This window comes from Rhinoderma darwinii, chromosome 8 (genome assembly GCF_050947455.1).
Source record: "Rhinoderma darwinii isolate aRhiDar2 chromosome 8, aRhiDar2.hap1, whole genome shotgun sequence".
NCBI classification, from domain to species: Eukaryota; Metazoa; Chordata; class Amphibia; order Anura; family Rhinodermatidae; genus Rhinoderma; species Rhinoderma darwinii.
The window spans coordinates 13472591-13489969 of NC_134694.1; the positions used below are offsets into that span (position 1 = coordinate 13472591).

At 41.2% G+C, this 17379-nt stretch overlaps 1 protein-coding gene across 11 annotated transcripts in view; it reads left to right on the forward strand.

Annotated features, from left to right (window-relative positions):
• The window catches only part of GPSM1 (G protein signaling modulator 1), a 193290-nt gene that overhangs the window by 59409 nt on the left and 116502 nt on the right, over positions 1–17379 (forward strand). For all 11 annotated transcript variants that reach the window (XM_075835173.1, XM_075835170.1, XM_075835179.1 and 8 more), the window contains 6 exons: positions 42–177; positions 1918–2060; positions 2943–3066; positions 3443–3558; positions 10453–10608; positions 14265–14373. In XM_075835173.1, coding sequence (XP_075691288.1) covers positions 42–177; positions 1918–2060; positions 2943–3066; positions 3443–3558; positions 10453–10608; positions 14265–14373 — 784 coding nt within the window. The remainder of the gene's footprint in view (positions 1–41; positions 178–1917; positions 2061–2942; positions 3067–3442; positions 3559–10452; positions 10609–14264; positions 14374–17379) is intronic.

The following is a 17379-nucleotide window of genomic DNA, read 5'->3' on the forward strand; positions in this document are numbered from 1 at the left end:
CTGGTATAATGTAGTCTTTTTTTTTTTTGTGTTACTTGCAGGTCCATTGGAGATCGTATTGGAGAGGCAAAAGCTAGTGGGAATCTTGGGAATACACTGAAGATTCTTGGTCAGTATGATGAGGCCATTGCTTGCTGTCAGAGGCATCTGGACATTTCTCAGGAGCAGGGAGACAAGGTACAAAATATAGTCAGATATTTTTAGCTTGCTCTTATTTTGGATATATATTCTGTTGTTCCTATGCAGGCCGTGCCTTAAAGGGGTATTCCAGCCAATAAAAAAAAAAATGATGGCCTATCCTCAATTGCTGATGGGTCCGGGTCCCGGTACCTCCGCCGATCAGCTGTTTTGAAGGGGCCGCAGTGCTCGTACCAGCGCTGCTTCCCCTTCATTTCTTCTTGCTCACTGTGAATCGTCGACACGCATTTAGCGGCGATTCACAGGTATTGCATCCTTCTCTCATTGAAGTGAATGGAAAAAAAGGCTGCAATACCTGTGAATCGCCGCTAAATGCGTGTCGACGATTCACAGTGAGCAAAAAGAAATGAAGGGGAAGCGGCACTGGTACGAGCACGGTGTCCCCTTCAAAACAGCTGATCGGCGAGGTTACCGGGACTCAGACCCTGACCCATCAGCTATTGATGGCCTATCCTGAGGATAGGCTATCAATTTTTATTGGCTGGAAAAGACCTTTTAAATCGGTTTTCCCACTAAGCACATTTATCACCTATTCACAGGATAGGTGATAAGTTTATGATCGCTGGGGTTCCCTCTGATTAAAAGGATTTTGAATGGAGCGGAGGATGTACATGTGCGGTTCTACTCCATTCAATGTCTATGGGGCCGACGGAGACCACCTCCACCCTGGACTACCCCTTTAGCTGTTTTTTATACTGAAGACCTATCCACAGGATAGGTAATCAGTATATGATTGGTGGGGGTCTGACACATGGACCCCTCATCGATCCGCTGTACCGGCTGCCTCCAGGCGCCGGAAGCTATGCAGGGGTTGGTGCCAGAAATAGAAGGCTCAGACTACTGTATAGCCTCTGTACTGCGGCTCTACTTCTATTCAGTGAATCAGGGAATAGGATCAGAGCTGCAATATCCTGTGGATAGGTCATCAGTATATATAAAAAAAGCCCCCAACCTGGACAACCCCTTTAAGTCCAGCGCTCGGCTATTTCGGTCAGCCCCATAGACATTAAATTGAGCAGCAGCGTGCATGAGTGACCGCCACTGCATTCAAAATCTTTCCACTGCGACTGTAGTGTGAGGAGGAACGACGGACCCCTCTTCTAGTGATCAGTGGGGCCCACAGCAATCTTACATTTATCCCCTATAGTTAATAAATGTTCTTAGTGAGAAAACCCCTCTAAATATCAAGTTTTTAACCTTATAAGTCAGAGTAGGGCAATTAATGGGCACTGGCACATAGCTGACCAGGAGAAAAACTACATAATAAATGTTCTCTTTATTTGATAAAGGAGCCCTGGACCCAGTCAATATAGTTCCACTGCATCAATCGGGATTTATCTCTACGGTGTGATTGCACTACTGCAAACATGACACCAGTCCTAGAACATATTCGAGTGTATAGGATGAGTTTTTGATTTGCTTTCCTGCATACAAGACAAAAACAAAGATAAATCAGGGCTGACTTTGTCATATGACACTGCTCATTATGATAACAGAATTTGTTACCTGTATTTATTTTTTATTTTTTCATAAGACATCAATATACAGATCTCACGGTGCACAAAACAAGTTGTAATATGACCAATTCATCTCTGCTTAATCTGTATGATTTGTTTGCCAAACTCTATATTAGCATTTTAAAAATGTTTAATTAAACAAACATCTTGGTCTGTGAAATAGACATAAACTAATGAATCACATTGTTCACCACAACTGCAGGTGGGTGAAGCTCGGGCACTTTATAATGCTGGCAATGTTTACCATGCTAAAGGCAAGCAGTTGTCGTGGAATATGCCTCAAATCCCAGGAGACTTGTCAGAGGAAGTCAAGGAGACCCTACTAAAGGCCACTGACTATTATGAGTGAGTAGTGATCCTTATGATTATACTTTCACACCCATATATGACTATGCTGCTATATCAGTGGTCCCCAAGAAGTGGCTCTGGAGCCATATTTGGATGCCTCTTAAGACATATGGACATCATAGAGGGGCGTGCCCTGCTCGGGACCCCCTCTATGAGCTAGAACACACATGCTTGTAAACATCTTGACACCACAAGGGGTATGCAGCTGTACCTGGCTCTCATTGACCTGAATAGGAGCCACATATAGATAAGCCTCCTAGTGATAGCAACAGGCAACCGAGATTTGTGTGTCGGGGATCATGCTATTGAATAAAGAATCTTAGCAGTGGAGCTTTATCCAATATATGGTGCTGGTTTCTATGAAAAAATTTAATAAAAAAAGAAATGTGTGTGTGTGTGTGTGTGTGTGTGTGTGTGTGTGTGTATATATATATATATGTGTGTGTGTGTGTGTGTGTTACAGTAGGCACACTGTAGATGTTTTATGTGTAGGTTGATGTTTATGTCATAGTTATGCATTGTTAGTGCGTACACATCCTACCTCCACATTTACTAATATTAACTTAAAAGGGTTTTCCCACCTTAGATATTTATGGCAGATCCACAGAATATGGCATAAATGTCTGTCACATGCCGGTCCCAGCTCTGGGACTTGCTCCGATCTCAAGAACAAGGGTCTCCTGACCCACCTTACGAGGCTGCCGGCACAACCAGGCCCAGAATTAATGGGGAGGGACCCCCATTCTTGACATAGATTTAGATGTCAGTCATTTATGGTGTATCTCGTAGATATGCTATAAATGTCTTAGATGGGAATACCCCTTTGATGAAGCCAGTGAAGCAGACACATTCTCATGATTGCTGACTTTTATTTTCCAGGAGGAATTTAGCCATGGTAAAAGAGCTGGTTGACAGGGCTGCTCAGGGCCGCGCTTACGGAAATCTTGGTAACACACACTACCTCTTAGGCAACTTTAATGAGGCCATCGCTTTTCATAAAGAGGTAAGTGAACACAATATATGTGCGTTTGTTCTATATCTTAATACATTTGTGTAAAATAGATCAGATAATAATATGTAGGGGTGTGTGATAGATATATATATATATATATATATATATATATATATATATATATATAGGTCAGTTACACTGGCCACTCCGATCATGGTCAATAATCCAAGTTTCATAAATCGCACACCCACTAATAGCTCCACACTGCTCTTTTTAGGGACACATACAGGGAGCTTTGACTCATTCGGTCACTGTTGCTGTTCTTTCTGCATGGCTGAAAAGGGTACAAATATGACTTTAGTAGTTCAGTCTGTTTTATGTTGTTTTTGCTTCATTGCACATGCTTAACCTTGTCCCTTTCCTCCAGAGATTGTCTATTGCTAAGGAGTTTGGAGATAAAGCTGCTGAGCGACGAGCATACAGCAACCTGGGCAATGCTCATATATTTCTTGGCAAGTTCGATGCTTCAGCTGAGTATTATAAGTGAGTGGCATCAGACTTGGTTCCCTTTCTACTACGCTGTATTTTATAATACATAATTTATGAGGCTGTTAGTCCGTAATATCTGTTAAGCGAGGACATTCCTCTATCTATCATCAGGCACACCCAGAACCTGCTGTACATATCTTAGGGCTCATTCAGATGAGCTTGTAACTCGTCCGTGTGACGGCCGTTAAAACAATGGCCGACACATGGACACATGTATTTTAATGCGGCCGTTCACATGGCCGTTGTTTCTTGCGTTTCTTGTCTTATTTTCTTGCATTTTCATGTATCCCTCCATAGACTCTATTCTATGAGGGATCTGTGATAACGCGCCCCGCACGGGTGCACATCCATCCGTTTTTCACGTCTGAGGTTTCACACGCTCGTCTGAATGTAGCCTTGTTCTTTTTGCCAGATCTTGCCATCTTTTAAGCTTCTTAAAAAAATCAAATATAATTGATTTTATCTCCATAGGACACCTGATGTCCCTTATTAGATTAGATTACCTGCAAGTCTACAGACTCCACCAATGTTATTTCGTACATATTCAATATGCCTTATCATGGGGAATTTCCCTTTTAAAGGGGTTGCCTCACTAAAGATATTTGAAGTTATTTCACTAGAAAAAGTCATCAATGTCTGGTCGGTCGGGGGTTCGGACCGAGGAAACCACCACCAATCGCTAAAACAAACTTACAGCGGTGCTAGAAAGGTTACGTGTCATTTCAGATCCTGTTGGCTCTGCTCAGCTTTTTTCAGACGGCACATGGAGCCGAAATGGCACATCGCTTTCCTAGTGCCACTGCCTCTCTACACTAGTGATTCCTGGTGGTCATATTGGTAGGAACCCCACCAATCGGACATTGATGGCATACCCTATCGTAGATGTGCCATCAATGTATTTAGTGAGGTAACTTTAACCCCTTCCCCCTGCTTGCATTCTGGGCCCTAATGTCCAAGCCATTTTTTAGATTTTTCCATTGTCACATTCGAAGAGCTGTAACTTTTTTATTTTTGCGTCGGCATAGCTGTATAAGGTCTTGTTTTTTGCGGGACGACTTGCAGTTTTTATTGGTACCATTTGAGAGTAGATGCGACTTTTTGATCACTTTTTATCACTTTTTTTTTAAGTTAGGATTAACAGAAAACAATTTTTCCAATGTTTTTTATTTTATTTTTTACGGCGTTCACAGTGCGGGTTAAATAATGTAACAGCTTTATAGTCGGGGTCGTTACGGACGCGGCGATACCAAATATGTGTAACTTTTTTGCTTTATTGTAGGTTTTTTTTAATAGTAAAGCATTTTGCAAGGGGAAAAAGTGGGTTTTTCATTATTTTTTTTAAATTAACTTTATTAAACTTTTTTTACTTTTTTACTAGTCCCACTAGGGGACTTCACTATCCTCCGATCGCTATTATAATACACTGCAATACTTTTGTATTGCAGTGTATTACTGCCTGTCCGTTTAAAACGGACAGGCATCTGCTAGGTCATGCCTGCGGCATGACCTAGCAGGCATTCGCTCCAGGCAGACCTGGGGGCCTTTATTAGACCCCCGGCTGCCATAGAAGACAGACACTAGGGGATTTTATCGCCGGGTGTCGGTGGGAGAGAGAGGGAGCTCCCTCCCTCTCTCCAAAACCATTCAGATGCGGTGCATGCTATTGTGCACCGCATCTGAAGGGTTAAACGGGTGAGATCGATACTAATATCGATCTCACCCGGCAGAGCAGGGACGCTCCCAGCCCTCAGCTGCCTCTGGCAGCTGAGAGCAGAGAGATTTGACAGCTCCCTGCTCTGTTTACTTTATTCTACAGCAGCGACGTAGAATGGCGGCGCTGTAGAATAAAGCCCATTAATGACCGCCGTGAAAAGGCTTATCGGTGGTCATTAAGGGGTTAACCACTTCAGGACCCCCCAATGTAAATTTACGTCCACATTTGCTGTGTTTGTGCAGCACAGACGTACAGTATATTTACATCCATTCTGCTGGTGATCGTGTTCTACTCAGCCGTGCCAACTACCAGATCGGGATGTTACTAACAGCCTTCCATCCTGGTGACGGCATTGGGTTCTGTTTTGTCCCAATAATGTAATTGCCATGACAAACCATCATGCAACTCACAGGAATAGTTTGTTGTAGCAACTAATTTTTCCAGGGTTTGTGCTGTATAAAATACATTTGTAATGTCAGGAGGAATTTATCAATGCAATTTTTGCCAAATGTCATATTTCTGAAGGTACCACAACAAACAACATACATGGTTTGTGCTTGTAAATTGAGGCCTGGCTTTAAACTTGGTTTAGCACCTGTTTATTAACCTTCCCCTTATGCCCCAATAAGCATGTGCCATGTCAGATAATATGATGCCTTCCATGCTGGAAATCACAATTGGTTATATGGGCTTTCCTATTATAAGCATTGAGGCATATGATGAGATACACTATCCACATCTGTTTGTGGGGTTTGACCGCTGGGACCACCACCAACGCCTAGAACAATGGCACCTGATGCTGTTGTTTTGTTTTTTTTAACATATCAGCACCACTCACAACCAGGCACTGTGTTGGGAATGTAAACAAATGAGGCCGAGTTGTAATTTCTTACAAGAATAAGTTGGCTTTAGCTTGGGGAAAACGTAAAGACACTGTAGCCCCTTCTTTGTTCTAGACATCAGTGGAAGTCCCAGCGTCAAACATTGATGGCAGATCTAATCAATATTCATTAATGCTTATCATGCTTTAAAGGGAACCTGTCAGTAGGTTTGAAGCCACTAAACCACCAGGATGCCGTTTGGTTTTCCAAACCTGCTTACCTCGAATACGGCTGTTTCGGGAATAGTTAGTAAAGTGACTTACAATCCACCGTGATGAGACCGAAAGCGGCTTTGAGCTCATGCAGAGGATCGTACACTGCGCTGGACTCCTTACCCGGACTCCTCTCGGTAAGTTGTAATTTAATTTATTCCTGAAATGGTCAGTTTCAAGGTTGTTATGTTTGCAACCCTAAGCTGCATAACGGCACATTTATTGGTTTAGTTGCTCCAAACCTACTGACAGGTTCCCTTTAAGGGCAGAATGGACATTTTTTTATTTATACTGATAATACCGTAGCTCGTGTTCACATCTACCTGGGTAATTTTATCATTTAGAGGGATCTACACCTCATTCATATCTGTTTTCAGATATGGAATCGGCTTCTAGTTTACTGTCCCATTTGTCCTTATTTTACGTTCGGACCGCGTGTGCCGACCTCAGTCCTCCCGGCTGTCTCTGACATGACATATCTCAGCTGTGTGATCGTCTCGGCACAGCTGCATTATTTTGCGGTTCATTTCTGCCGAATGATCTGTAATTATGTTGATTTAACTCTGATGTCAATGTGCATTACGCAGTCCTGTAGATTACTCTCAGCCAGTGCTTCTCAAGAGGATGAGGACTGAGTAAGCATGCTGGCTATTCCAAATATTGCTGGAATATATACCCGTCAGGACACACTCACATTTGGCAGTAGTGGGGCCACACCAGTAGGACATAAAAAAAAAATACCAAAATAGGTACAGTATATAAACCACATTAGTATAAAATTTATTTTTGAAAAGCAGCTCTTGGAAAACCACAATTGAACTACCACCTGTGAAAACTAGGATTGCAAATTTGTAATTCCATATTGATGTCATTAAGGGGCAAATAGCACAAAAGTCCTCAAAAAGCTAAGAATAGGTCATTTAGCGGTTTGGGGCAAAATCAAAAACCCTGTAGCATGGCATAGAAACCTCATGTCTCCTTGTCACTACAGGAAAAAACTATCTCTACTGCAAAAACGCCACGAAAAAACGCGAATAAATAAGTGCAGGCAGTTCTAATTTGCCTCAAAATTCCTGAAGGAATTCTGAGGCAGATTTTTTCTGCCTGCAAACAACTCTGTGTGAACAGGGCCTAAAGGGGAAATTCAATCCAAATGACCTGATATATTATAGGTAAATAAAGTGCTTAAACCACTTTGGCACTTCTCAGAGATTTGTTACTATAAGGCAACATTCACACGAGCGTGTCCGATTTGCGTGCACAAAAAACGGACCGTATTTCCTGCATCTCATGTCCGTGTGCCATCTGTGTGCGTTTCGCATGGCATCAGTGTGCTTTGCGTATGGCATCTGTTTTTCACGTCCGTCGTTACCCTCTGCAAGCACATCCGTTTTTTTTTGTTTTTTTAATTATTTTCATTTCTTTACCAACTGATACGTGAAACACAGGCAGCACACTGATGTCGTCCGTCCGTGTGCTGTCCGTGTTTTTTCACGCACCCATACCGCAAAAACGCAGCAATATAGGACAAGCAGTGCGTTTCACTCGCTGCGTGAAAACTCATGCATGTCCGAATAGCCCCTTTGAAATGCATGGGTCCGTGTGCTGTCCGTTATTTCAACGGACAGCGCACGGACGAGGAACACGCTAGTCTGAATGAGCCCTAAATCTAAAATGTGTCTTCAAGGGTGTACAAACAGGATATGCAGACAAAGTGGAGAGAGGTGGCCAAGTCCTTGTTGGTACAATGCCCTTTGCAATTGTATTTAGGAACCTGTACAGGGCTCCCCTCTCCAAAGGAGCTGCATTGAGGGTGGGGAATTGGCCCATGGGTCAATGGAAAAATTACTGGACCCTTCTGTCATGGAGGGCAAACTGAAACACCATAATGGGGATGCCCAATTTTGTTCTCTCCTCACTCTTATATGTATTCCATGGGTTTAGTTCTCTATATAGTGTTGTATATGTGCAACCTATTTCCTAAATGTTATAGAAATGTATCAATGATGTTCCTTTATACAAGAGTGATATCCAAAGCAGGATGTCACGTGTTTTCCAGGTTGGATAGATACATATTATTGAATCGTATCACAAAATAAAAATAATGCCACTATTTGGGCAAGATATATGAGTTTCTAGGAGAGTGAACTGGTATAATGGGACATATAGACAGGGGATCCTCCTCTTATATCATATGTAGGTTTGAATTCACACTAGTTTGGATCTATAAATGTAATGCTTCCTGCATGTGGTCATATAAAGCTGTGTATGTGGTAAAGCCATGGTCTCTATGATTGGTGCATATATAATGCAGCATGCAATGACAGGCCAGCAAGTACGGTACAATACTTTATAGGAGGTAAGCCTAGGTATACGCTACAATTTTGCCATTCAGTAGTAGTATATGTTTTCTTAACCAACTTTTATTTAACACTTTCATGACTGGCGGCATTTTGAGTATTCATGTCCGGAGCAAAATTTCCCCTTGTGGAAAGCTGCATTCTATAGATGAATTTTGTATTTATTTGTCCCAATATTTTTTTTATTACATTTTTTAGGCTGTCACGCATGGCTTTCTTTTTATTATTAATCGGTAAATTTTCCCATATTCTGTTTTATGGTTGTTTGTTCACTGAAGAATAATTAACACAAAAATAAATCTTCTTTTTACCAGTACATAGCGATACCAAATATGTGAACATTGAGTAACGTATGACGTGGCTATAGCACCACAAATATAGACCCTATTTTTGTTTTATAGTCATTTTTATCTCCTCTCCTAATTTTAGCCACAAATGCACTGAACGCCCATGCAAAATGTGTTTGTGTTACGTAAGTTGTATAATATTAGTGCATGTGGGTTCAGACAGGTGTGCGCTTTGTTTGGGGTTGGGGCATTTTTTTTCCCATTTTTTTTTCTTATTTAATTGTTTTAGTTTATTTTTATATTATCAGGTAACACATGGTCCGTTTGTTCCTCGCTGTCCCCAGTGATTTGTATACACAGACATGCAGAGGGGTCTTTTCTGCATACCTCCGAGCCCCCTCTGCACAGGGTTTCCCTGCGACTTTATTAATAAAAGGAGTTTTCCAGGGTATAAAATTGATTTTCTATCCTTAGAGTACCAATAGCATCAATTTGTAATCGGTGGGGACCCAACCCCCGAGACCCACACAATCAGCAGTACAAAGGGACTGCAGTGAGCTGGTACTGCAACTCCTCCCCATCCAGACCCACACCGATCAACCGATCACAAAATGTTCACCTATCCTAAGGATTGGCCCTAAGTGTTATATCCTGGAAAAAATACCATTTGAAAATGTATGTAAAATATATTAAAACTTATATACTATACATTTTCAATCTGTATCTAAATTATTTACATTCGGAAAAATTTCTACAATTTAAAAAAATTAAAATACTGCAACGTGCTGTTACCTTGTACAGTGCAAAAAAAAGTATACCAGATGTAAGAGAAGCACACGTATGTGGAAACATTTGGCATACATTTTGCGTTTAGAATGATATGGGCGTGTTTTATATACTTTTGCCAAATATTTTAGTAGTATTGTAGTGAGAACTTTGCGTATAGTGAAGTGAACTCCAACTCTCTTGTTGGCGGCCACTACTGTAAAGCAAGAAATAATAGACTACTCTATGCTGTCCTCTAGTGACCATAACTGGTATTGAAACAGCTACGTTATATACTGCCTAAACTTCACAATTTTACTATTCCAAATACATGGACTTTATTTTCTAATACCCGACCCCTTCTAGAAAAATCGCCCTTTTCTCTTCCAATGCATAAACTCATCTCTATCCTAGACTTTGACTACTTGAATCAGTCCTGAGTTATCAACAAATTCTAACCACATCGTCCAAAGATGCTCGAATCTCTTCCTTGTATGTATTTATATTACTGATCTTATTAATGATATTCTTAACTACAATTATCAGTTTTCCGCTTTTATGTTGACGTTAGCTGAGAATCCTTTATTATCCATTTTTACGTTTTGTCCACAGATAGATAAATATAATGGAGATGTATAGCACTGACTTGAATCTTCTGTTTTCTTCCAGAAAGACCCTGCAGCTCTCTAGACAGCTGAAGGATCAGGCGGTGGAAGCACAGGCTTGTTACAGTCTGGGGAACACATACACACTACTCCAGGACTATGAACGAGCTATAGAATATCATCTCAAGCATCTGTCCATTGCCCAGGAATTAGGTGACAGGTGAGGGAAGCAGCTACAGGGGCTTAGTGTGGAATTAGACTTTTTTAAAAATATTTATGACTTTTGATAAAAGTCCAAACCTGGTTACCAACCTTTATAAAGATCTATATAATCTGACATTGTTAGCTTGGCCGTTACATGTTTTTATATTTGTATGGCTTTTTTTTGTCACAGCAGGTTAGGAGTTAGCATTGCTGCCATTATGCATTGTGACCATGAGTTTGATTCTGACAAGTGCAAAATCTGAGCGGAAATGTTACAGTCTCCTCTTGTCTTTAAAGAGGCTCTGTCACCAGATTTTGCAACCCCTATCTGTTATTGCAGCAGATAGGCGCTGCAATGTAGATTACAGTAACGTTTTTATTTTTAAAAAACGAGCATTTTTGGCCAAGTTATGACCATTTTCGTATTTATGCAAATGAGGCTTGCAAAAGTACAACTGGGCGTGTTGAAAAGTAAAAGTACAAGTGGGCGTGTATTATGTGCGTACATCGGGGCGTGTTTACTACTTTTACTAGCTGGGCGTTGTGTATAGAAGTATCATCCACTTCTCTTCACAACGCCCAGCTTCTGGCAGTGCAGATCTGTGACGTCACTCAAATGACAGCCCCTTGCTGGGCTGGACTAGCAGCAGGAGACGACTCCTGCAAAACACTCGGCAATATACTCGTCAGAAAACACCTCACTAGTTCGAGGTGTTTTTTGATGTGTCCCCATTGCTTTCAATGCGGTTTTAGACGCGGAAACCGCATCAAGAAGGGTCATGTCCCTTCTTTTTGCCGCGAGGCGTTTTTTTTACTCGCGGTAAAAAAACGCCTCCGTCTCCCATTGAAATCAATGGGAGTCATTTTGGGTCGTTTTTGGCGCGTTTTCCGACGCGTTTTCCGCGTCAAAAAACGTGTCAAAAAACTCCGTGTGAACAGGGCCTTAAGGAGCACTATCCATTATTTTATCCAATTAGATTTAGTGAAGAGGAGTTTTCAGGTTTCAGCAAACCGCTTATTCATTGTATAATGACAAGGTATACAATAGTCTATTATACTTTCTCTATCAACTCCTCACCATTTTCAGGATCTCTGTGTGATCATCACATGACAAGACTAGATTGCCATCCCCTGGAAGTAAACCGTGAAGCTTTGCATTGAATGACAACAAGCAGAGATCTTGAAAATGGTGCTGATCAGTTTGCTGAACAGATGATGCCTTTTAGGCCATTTCCTGCCCAGAATCTCTATTCTTAATTATATTGTTAGGTCATTCATATAAATTAGAAATGCAAAGAATTCGCTTAGCTTATGGCGTGTGTGTGTGTGTATGTGTGTATATATATATATATATGTGTGTGTATGTATGTGTGTATATATATATATATAATATATATAGCGCGTGTGTGTGTGGGCTGATTACATGTTGACATAAAAATGTATAGGTCAAATATTTTGTCAAAAACGCAATATCATAATGTCATTATAAGTGCAGTGCTTTATGTAACCACAGGGTGTAGCTGTTTCATCATATTCACTGTTTAAAGGGAAAAAATAGTTAAAACGCTCTTCTAATAAGTCTTGCATACATCGGAGTACAGCGGGTGTTGCTCCATATGCCAACCAAAGATTATCTGCCTAGTAACATAAAAATTTCTGAAATTTTGTTTTTAAGATTTTTATTTTCAATGTGAGCAAGTGTTTATCGGTTACATTCTTGCTCCAGCTGCCTGCATTATCTTTTTTCTATGTCCGTGAGGGTGGCTCTGCACCGTGAAGTTTTACCTATAAGTTTTTGTTAAACTTCATCAATGATTCCCAGGCAGATGTAAAAAGCTGCACATAGATGATGAGATAGCTGACCTACACAGAATCGGTGCAATATCTCCCATCAGATTGTTAGAACATCACTGCAATTCATAGATCTAAACCTACTCTTGTCCAGAGTGTTATGCCGTCTAAGTTGGCCACTGCTTCTGTATATCCTATAAGCGTGACCTTCTCTGTGTGGCCACTTCTCTCTGGTAAAACTGAACACTGTTCCCTGTATCAGTGGGTGTCTTATTAGTCGTACTCCTAACTAGCAAATAGTTATGGCAGATCCTGTTCACATGGGATAAATAAAATGGCGTAAAATTCTACGTTCTGGGACTTTGGGGTCTAAAAATGATGTAGTATAGAGCTTGGTATGTATGTTCTGCAGCACACTTTATTGTCCTGTGTATGTACGATGATCTGTGTCGCATACAGTGGTATATGATCACAGTGGGAGAAATTTTATTATATTATCATACAACAGGATTATATTTTACATGTGCATATGGCATGATGGTCTTTATGTGCAGAGCAGCTGAACCCATATTTTGGATGTGATCAAAATTGACATTAAGAAATTACCCCCCAAACGCAAACACACAGTTATATTGTACGTATCGGTCAACTATCAGAAAAAATAAACGTGATTGCATGAAGTGACGTCAGTGAATGTAGAGCCCCAGGCACATGTCATGGTGAAGACAGAGATATCCTGAGTCTTCCCTACAGAAGTGCAAAACATACACAGCGATATCTGAGAAATGTGACTCTACTGTCACCAATGTCTATCTCACGGCTACTGCAACCCCATAGCAAAAGACACACTGAAACCAAAGTATATTTCCCATACATTCGCGATCTATTGTACCCTGTTTATCAGTAATTTCAGGCTGGCAAGAAGCTGCTTACAGTGTTCATCAATGGGATTACTGACAGAAATGTAATTTTAAAAAAAGTCTTAATTACTGTATCTCCAATTCTGAAATCCTCTGGAAATATTAAAATACATACGCATACATCCAGTCTTTTGGAGATGGAAAGAGGTCCAACCAGCCCCAGTGCCCTGATCGCTGTGACCACCAACCCCAGTGCCCCCGTAGCTGTGACAGCCGGCCCCAGTGCCCCCGTAGCTGTGACAGCCGGCCCCAGTGCCCCCGTAGCTGTGACAGCCGGCCCCAGTGCCCCCGTAGCTGTGACAGCCAGCCCCAGTGGCCAGAATGTTTTCTTTTTTGTAAAAATCCATTATTAGCTTTTTACCCTAAAGTGTTCCCACATACTCTCAGCCTCTCATGCATCGTCTAGGACAATCCTATGCTGTCTAGTTTCCAGCTTTAATTTGTGAATTTGGAAGAGAGGATAATCCCCTATCTACACCGTTTTCACCATGTGCCATGTGGCAGCCGTGTGTATCCCTGTCATTACTTCTATTCTACACACCTTCCTACATCTCCTCATACTCTGAATGTTCCCAGGCACATCTTCATTTTCCACCCTCTCAGAATTTATATTATTTGCTTTATTTTCACACATTAAACTATTATCTTTACTTGAACATAATCCAAGAACTCCTATCTTCATTGACCTACGTCACAATGAATTTATCTATTGATGTCAGGCCTTTAGGTGGATTCTCGTGAGCGTATTTTAGGTTCCTATTTTTTTTTTTTATATTTATTTTACCTTTTGTGCTTTCCTCTGGTTTTGGTCTACTACTATTTGTGCTAATTTATGAGTCAAAACAACAGTTTCAACTGACCTGCCCTGTCTTTTCAATGATTTTTGGTTTATGTTAATCTATCTTGTGTTGTGAAAAACGCTCTGGATTGCCCACTGACCACTTTGGGTGTTTTATTCTAGGGTAGGAGAAGGGAGGGCATCCTGGAGTCTTGGAAATGCCTATGTGTCTTTAGGGAACCATGAGGAAGCCCTGCGCTATGCACGAAAGCATATGGAAATCTCATGTGAGGTAAGAAGGTTGCAGCACACGCTGATATCATGACATCCACCTTTTGGGCCCATTATTGTGTCAAAACTTTTGCCGCTCAAAGGATCTTCTGGCAGGCCATTCTGACCCCCACACTGAGCAAATGACTGATTGACATGAGCATTCAGGGATCTGTATAAAGAACTACTGCCTCTTATGGATCCTGTGGTAATAAACAGAGGGAGTTTCTTGTACAGAGGGATTACTTACCAGATAGAACTTGACTATGCAGCTCCAATGCAGAGACAGAACCTTTTACATTTCCCCAACACAGAAACCCATGTAAGTAAGGCTGGCCATGCACATTAGATATGGTGGTGGATCCCTCTGATTTCAGTGGGTTAAGCCAACAACTTAATGTGTCGGGTGGCAAGCCTGCTTGTGTCTTGATGTCTGCTACCTGGGCAAACAAGCATCTGGCAAGTTGTATTTTAACTCGCTCAATAATTTGTTCTCCCAAGAGATAAGCGGCTTCAGAGGTGCTTACCAGCAGCTTATCTCTCTCTACCGATGGCTTCAAAGGAGTACTAAGATGGCAGACCTTGGGACCTTTATTATGCCATAACAACCATTGTAAACGGCCAACCGCACCGTGGGGGCGCGATGGCGTGTTTGGGGGGACACCCCCCTGAGTCTAACAATTTAAATGCCGCGGTAACGATTGACCGCGGCATTTAAAGTGTTAAATGGGCGGAATCAAAGTGAACTTTAATTCCGCCCGCTGGAGTGAGGTGTCAGCTGTATAATACAGCCGTCACCCGCTGAGTAGGGAGCAAGCTCAGCCCGTGAGCGCGCTCCATACTTCCCCTTGGCGACAACGCAGTAATAGTACGTCGTATGTCGCCAAGGGGTTAATATCTGGTTTTAATTAATAAAAACAAACATATGTGATACGTTCCAGGGTTTGTACACTTTTTGATGAGTCAATAAAGAGTTGCAGAGCATCTACAATTACTAAGAGCGACATTAAGAGAAGGTGTCCACTTCTGCCAGCTGCACCAGCTTCAGACCCAGTTATGCAATGTCCTTTTCATAATGTTTGTCCGGATCCGACGTTCCTTTTGTTTGTTTGCTTAAGTCTTGCAAATTCTAAAGTCAGGGAAGGAACATAATGTTTGAAAAACAACTTCATTCGTTAACCCCATATGTACACATGACTCACTGCCTTTTTGGGCAAGTTTTGCCCATTCAGCATAGTCCTCAGAAGAAAAAAAAATCTGTAACTGTAACTCCCACAACTCTTAAATTGAAGGTAGTGTGGAGCTCAGCGGTGAGTTGTCAGAGCTTTCTAGTGATGGAAATCTCCAGCTGTCTCTAAACGTGCTATGTGCATTAATCATGGTGAGACCACTTATCTTCTAAACCAATGGATCCTCCTTCAGACAGTCCTCTATCCAAGAAATTTTTCTTGTTAGCCACTCTGCCGCAATATCATTAACCTTTTTCTTAACATACAGTTGGGATCAGACCCCAGATTCATTCATCAGAGTTAAGCATTAATCCAGTCCAGCTCTCTAGTTTGTTTAGACGCCTTCTCACACGTTTCGAAGACTTGGGGATGTAGCTATAGGGGGTGCAGAAGTAGCAGCTGTACCTACTGTTGTCTGAGGGGGCCTCAAAGGTCCCTCTGCCACATAAATATCTTTTTAGACAGCCGGATATTAGCCGTGAAAACGAGCGCCGATTGACGATACAGCACGTCAATCGACGCTCATTAGCTCCGTTCACAAGGAGAAATCATCGCTAATGTATGATGACGAACGTTCGTCACCGTGCATTTGCATCCTGTCGGCAGATCATCTCTGCTGACTTTTTTTGGGTTTGTTCATCGGCTGATCATTGCCCTGTTCACAAACGCTCGTTCAACCGATCATTGGCCTGTGTTAAAGGACCTTAACCCCTTAAGGACGCAGCCTAGTTTGGGCCTTAAGGCTCAGAGCCCATTTTTCAAATCTGACATATTTCACTTTATGTGGTAATAACGTCGGAATGCTTAAACCTATCCAAGCGATTCTGAGATTGTTTTCTCGTGACACTTTGGGCTTCATGTTCGTGGTAAAATTTGGTCGATATATTCAGTCTTTATTTGTGAAAAATTGCAAAATTTAGAGAAAATTTACAAAAAATAGCATTTTTCAGAATTTAAATGCATCTGCTTGAAAAACAGACAGTTATACCACCCAAAATAGTTACTAGTTCACATTTCCCATATGTCTACTTTTGATTGGCATCGTTTTTTGAACATTCTTTTATTTTTCTTGGACGTTACAAGGCTTAGAACATAAACAGCAATTTCTCATATTCTTAAGAAAATTTCAAAAGCCTTTTTTTGAAGGTGCCAGTTCAGTTCTGAAGTGGATTTGAGGGGACTATGTGTTAGAAACCCCCATAAAACACCCCATTTTAAAAACTAGACCCCTCAAAGTATTCAAAACAGCGTATAGAAAGTTTTTTAACCCTTCAGGCATTTCACAGGAATTAAAGCAAAGTGGAAATTAAATTTGCAAATTTCATTTTTTCTGCTGAATTTCAATTTTATTCAATTTTTTTTTAGTAACAGAGAAGGTTTTACCAGAGAAACACTACTAAATATGTATTGTCCAGATTCTGCAGTTTTTAGAAATGTCCCACATGTGGCCCTACTGCGCTCGTGGACTAAAACACAAGCCCTAGAAGCAAAGAAGCACCTAGTGCATTTTGAGGCCTCTTTTTTATTAGAATATATTTTAGGCAGCATGCCAGGTTTGAAGAGGCGTTGAGGTATCAAAACAATGGAAACCCACCAGAAGTGACCCCATTTTGGAAATTACACCCCTCAAGGAATTCATTTATGGTTTTTGTTATCATTTTGACCGCACAGTTTTTTCACAGCACCTATTTGAATTGGGCTGTGAAATGAAAAAAATGATATTTTTTCCAATAAAATGTCATTTTTGATCAAATTTTCTTATTTTCACAGGGAACAACATACCCCATTTTGTTGCCCAA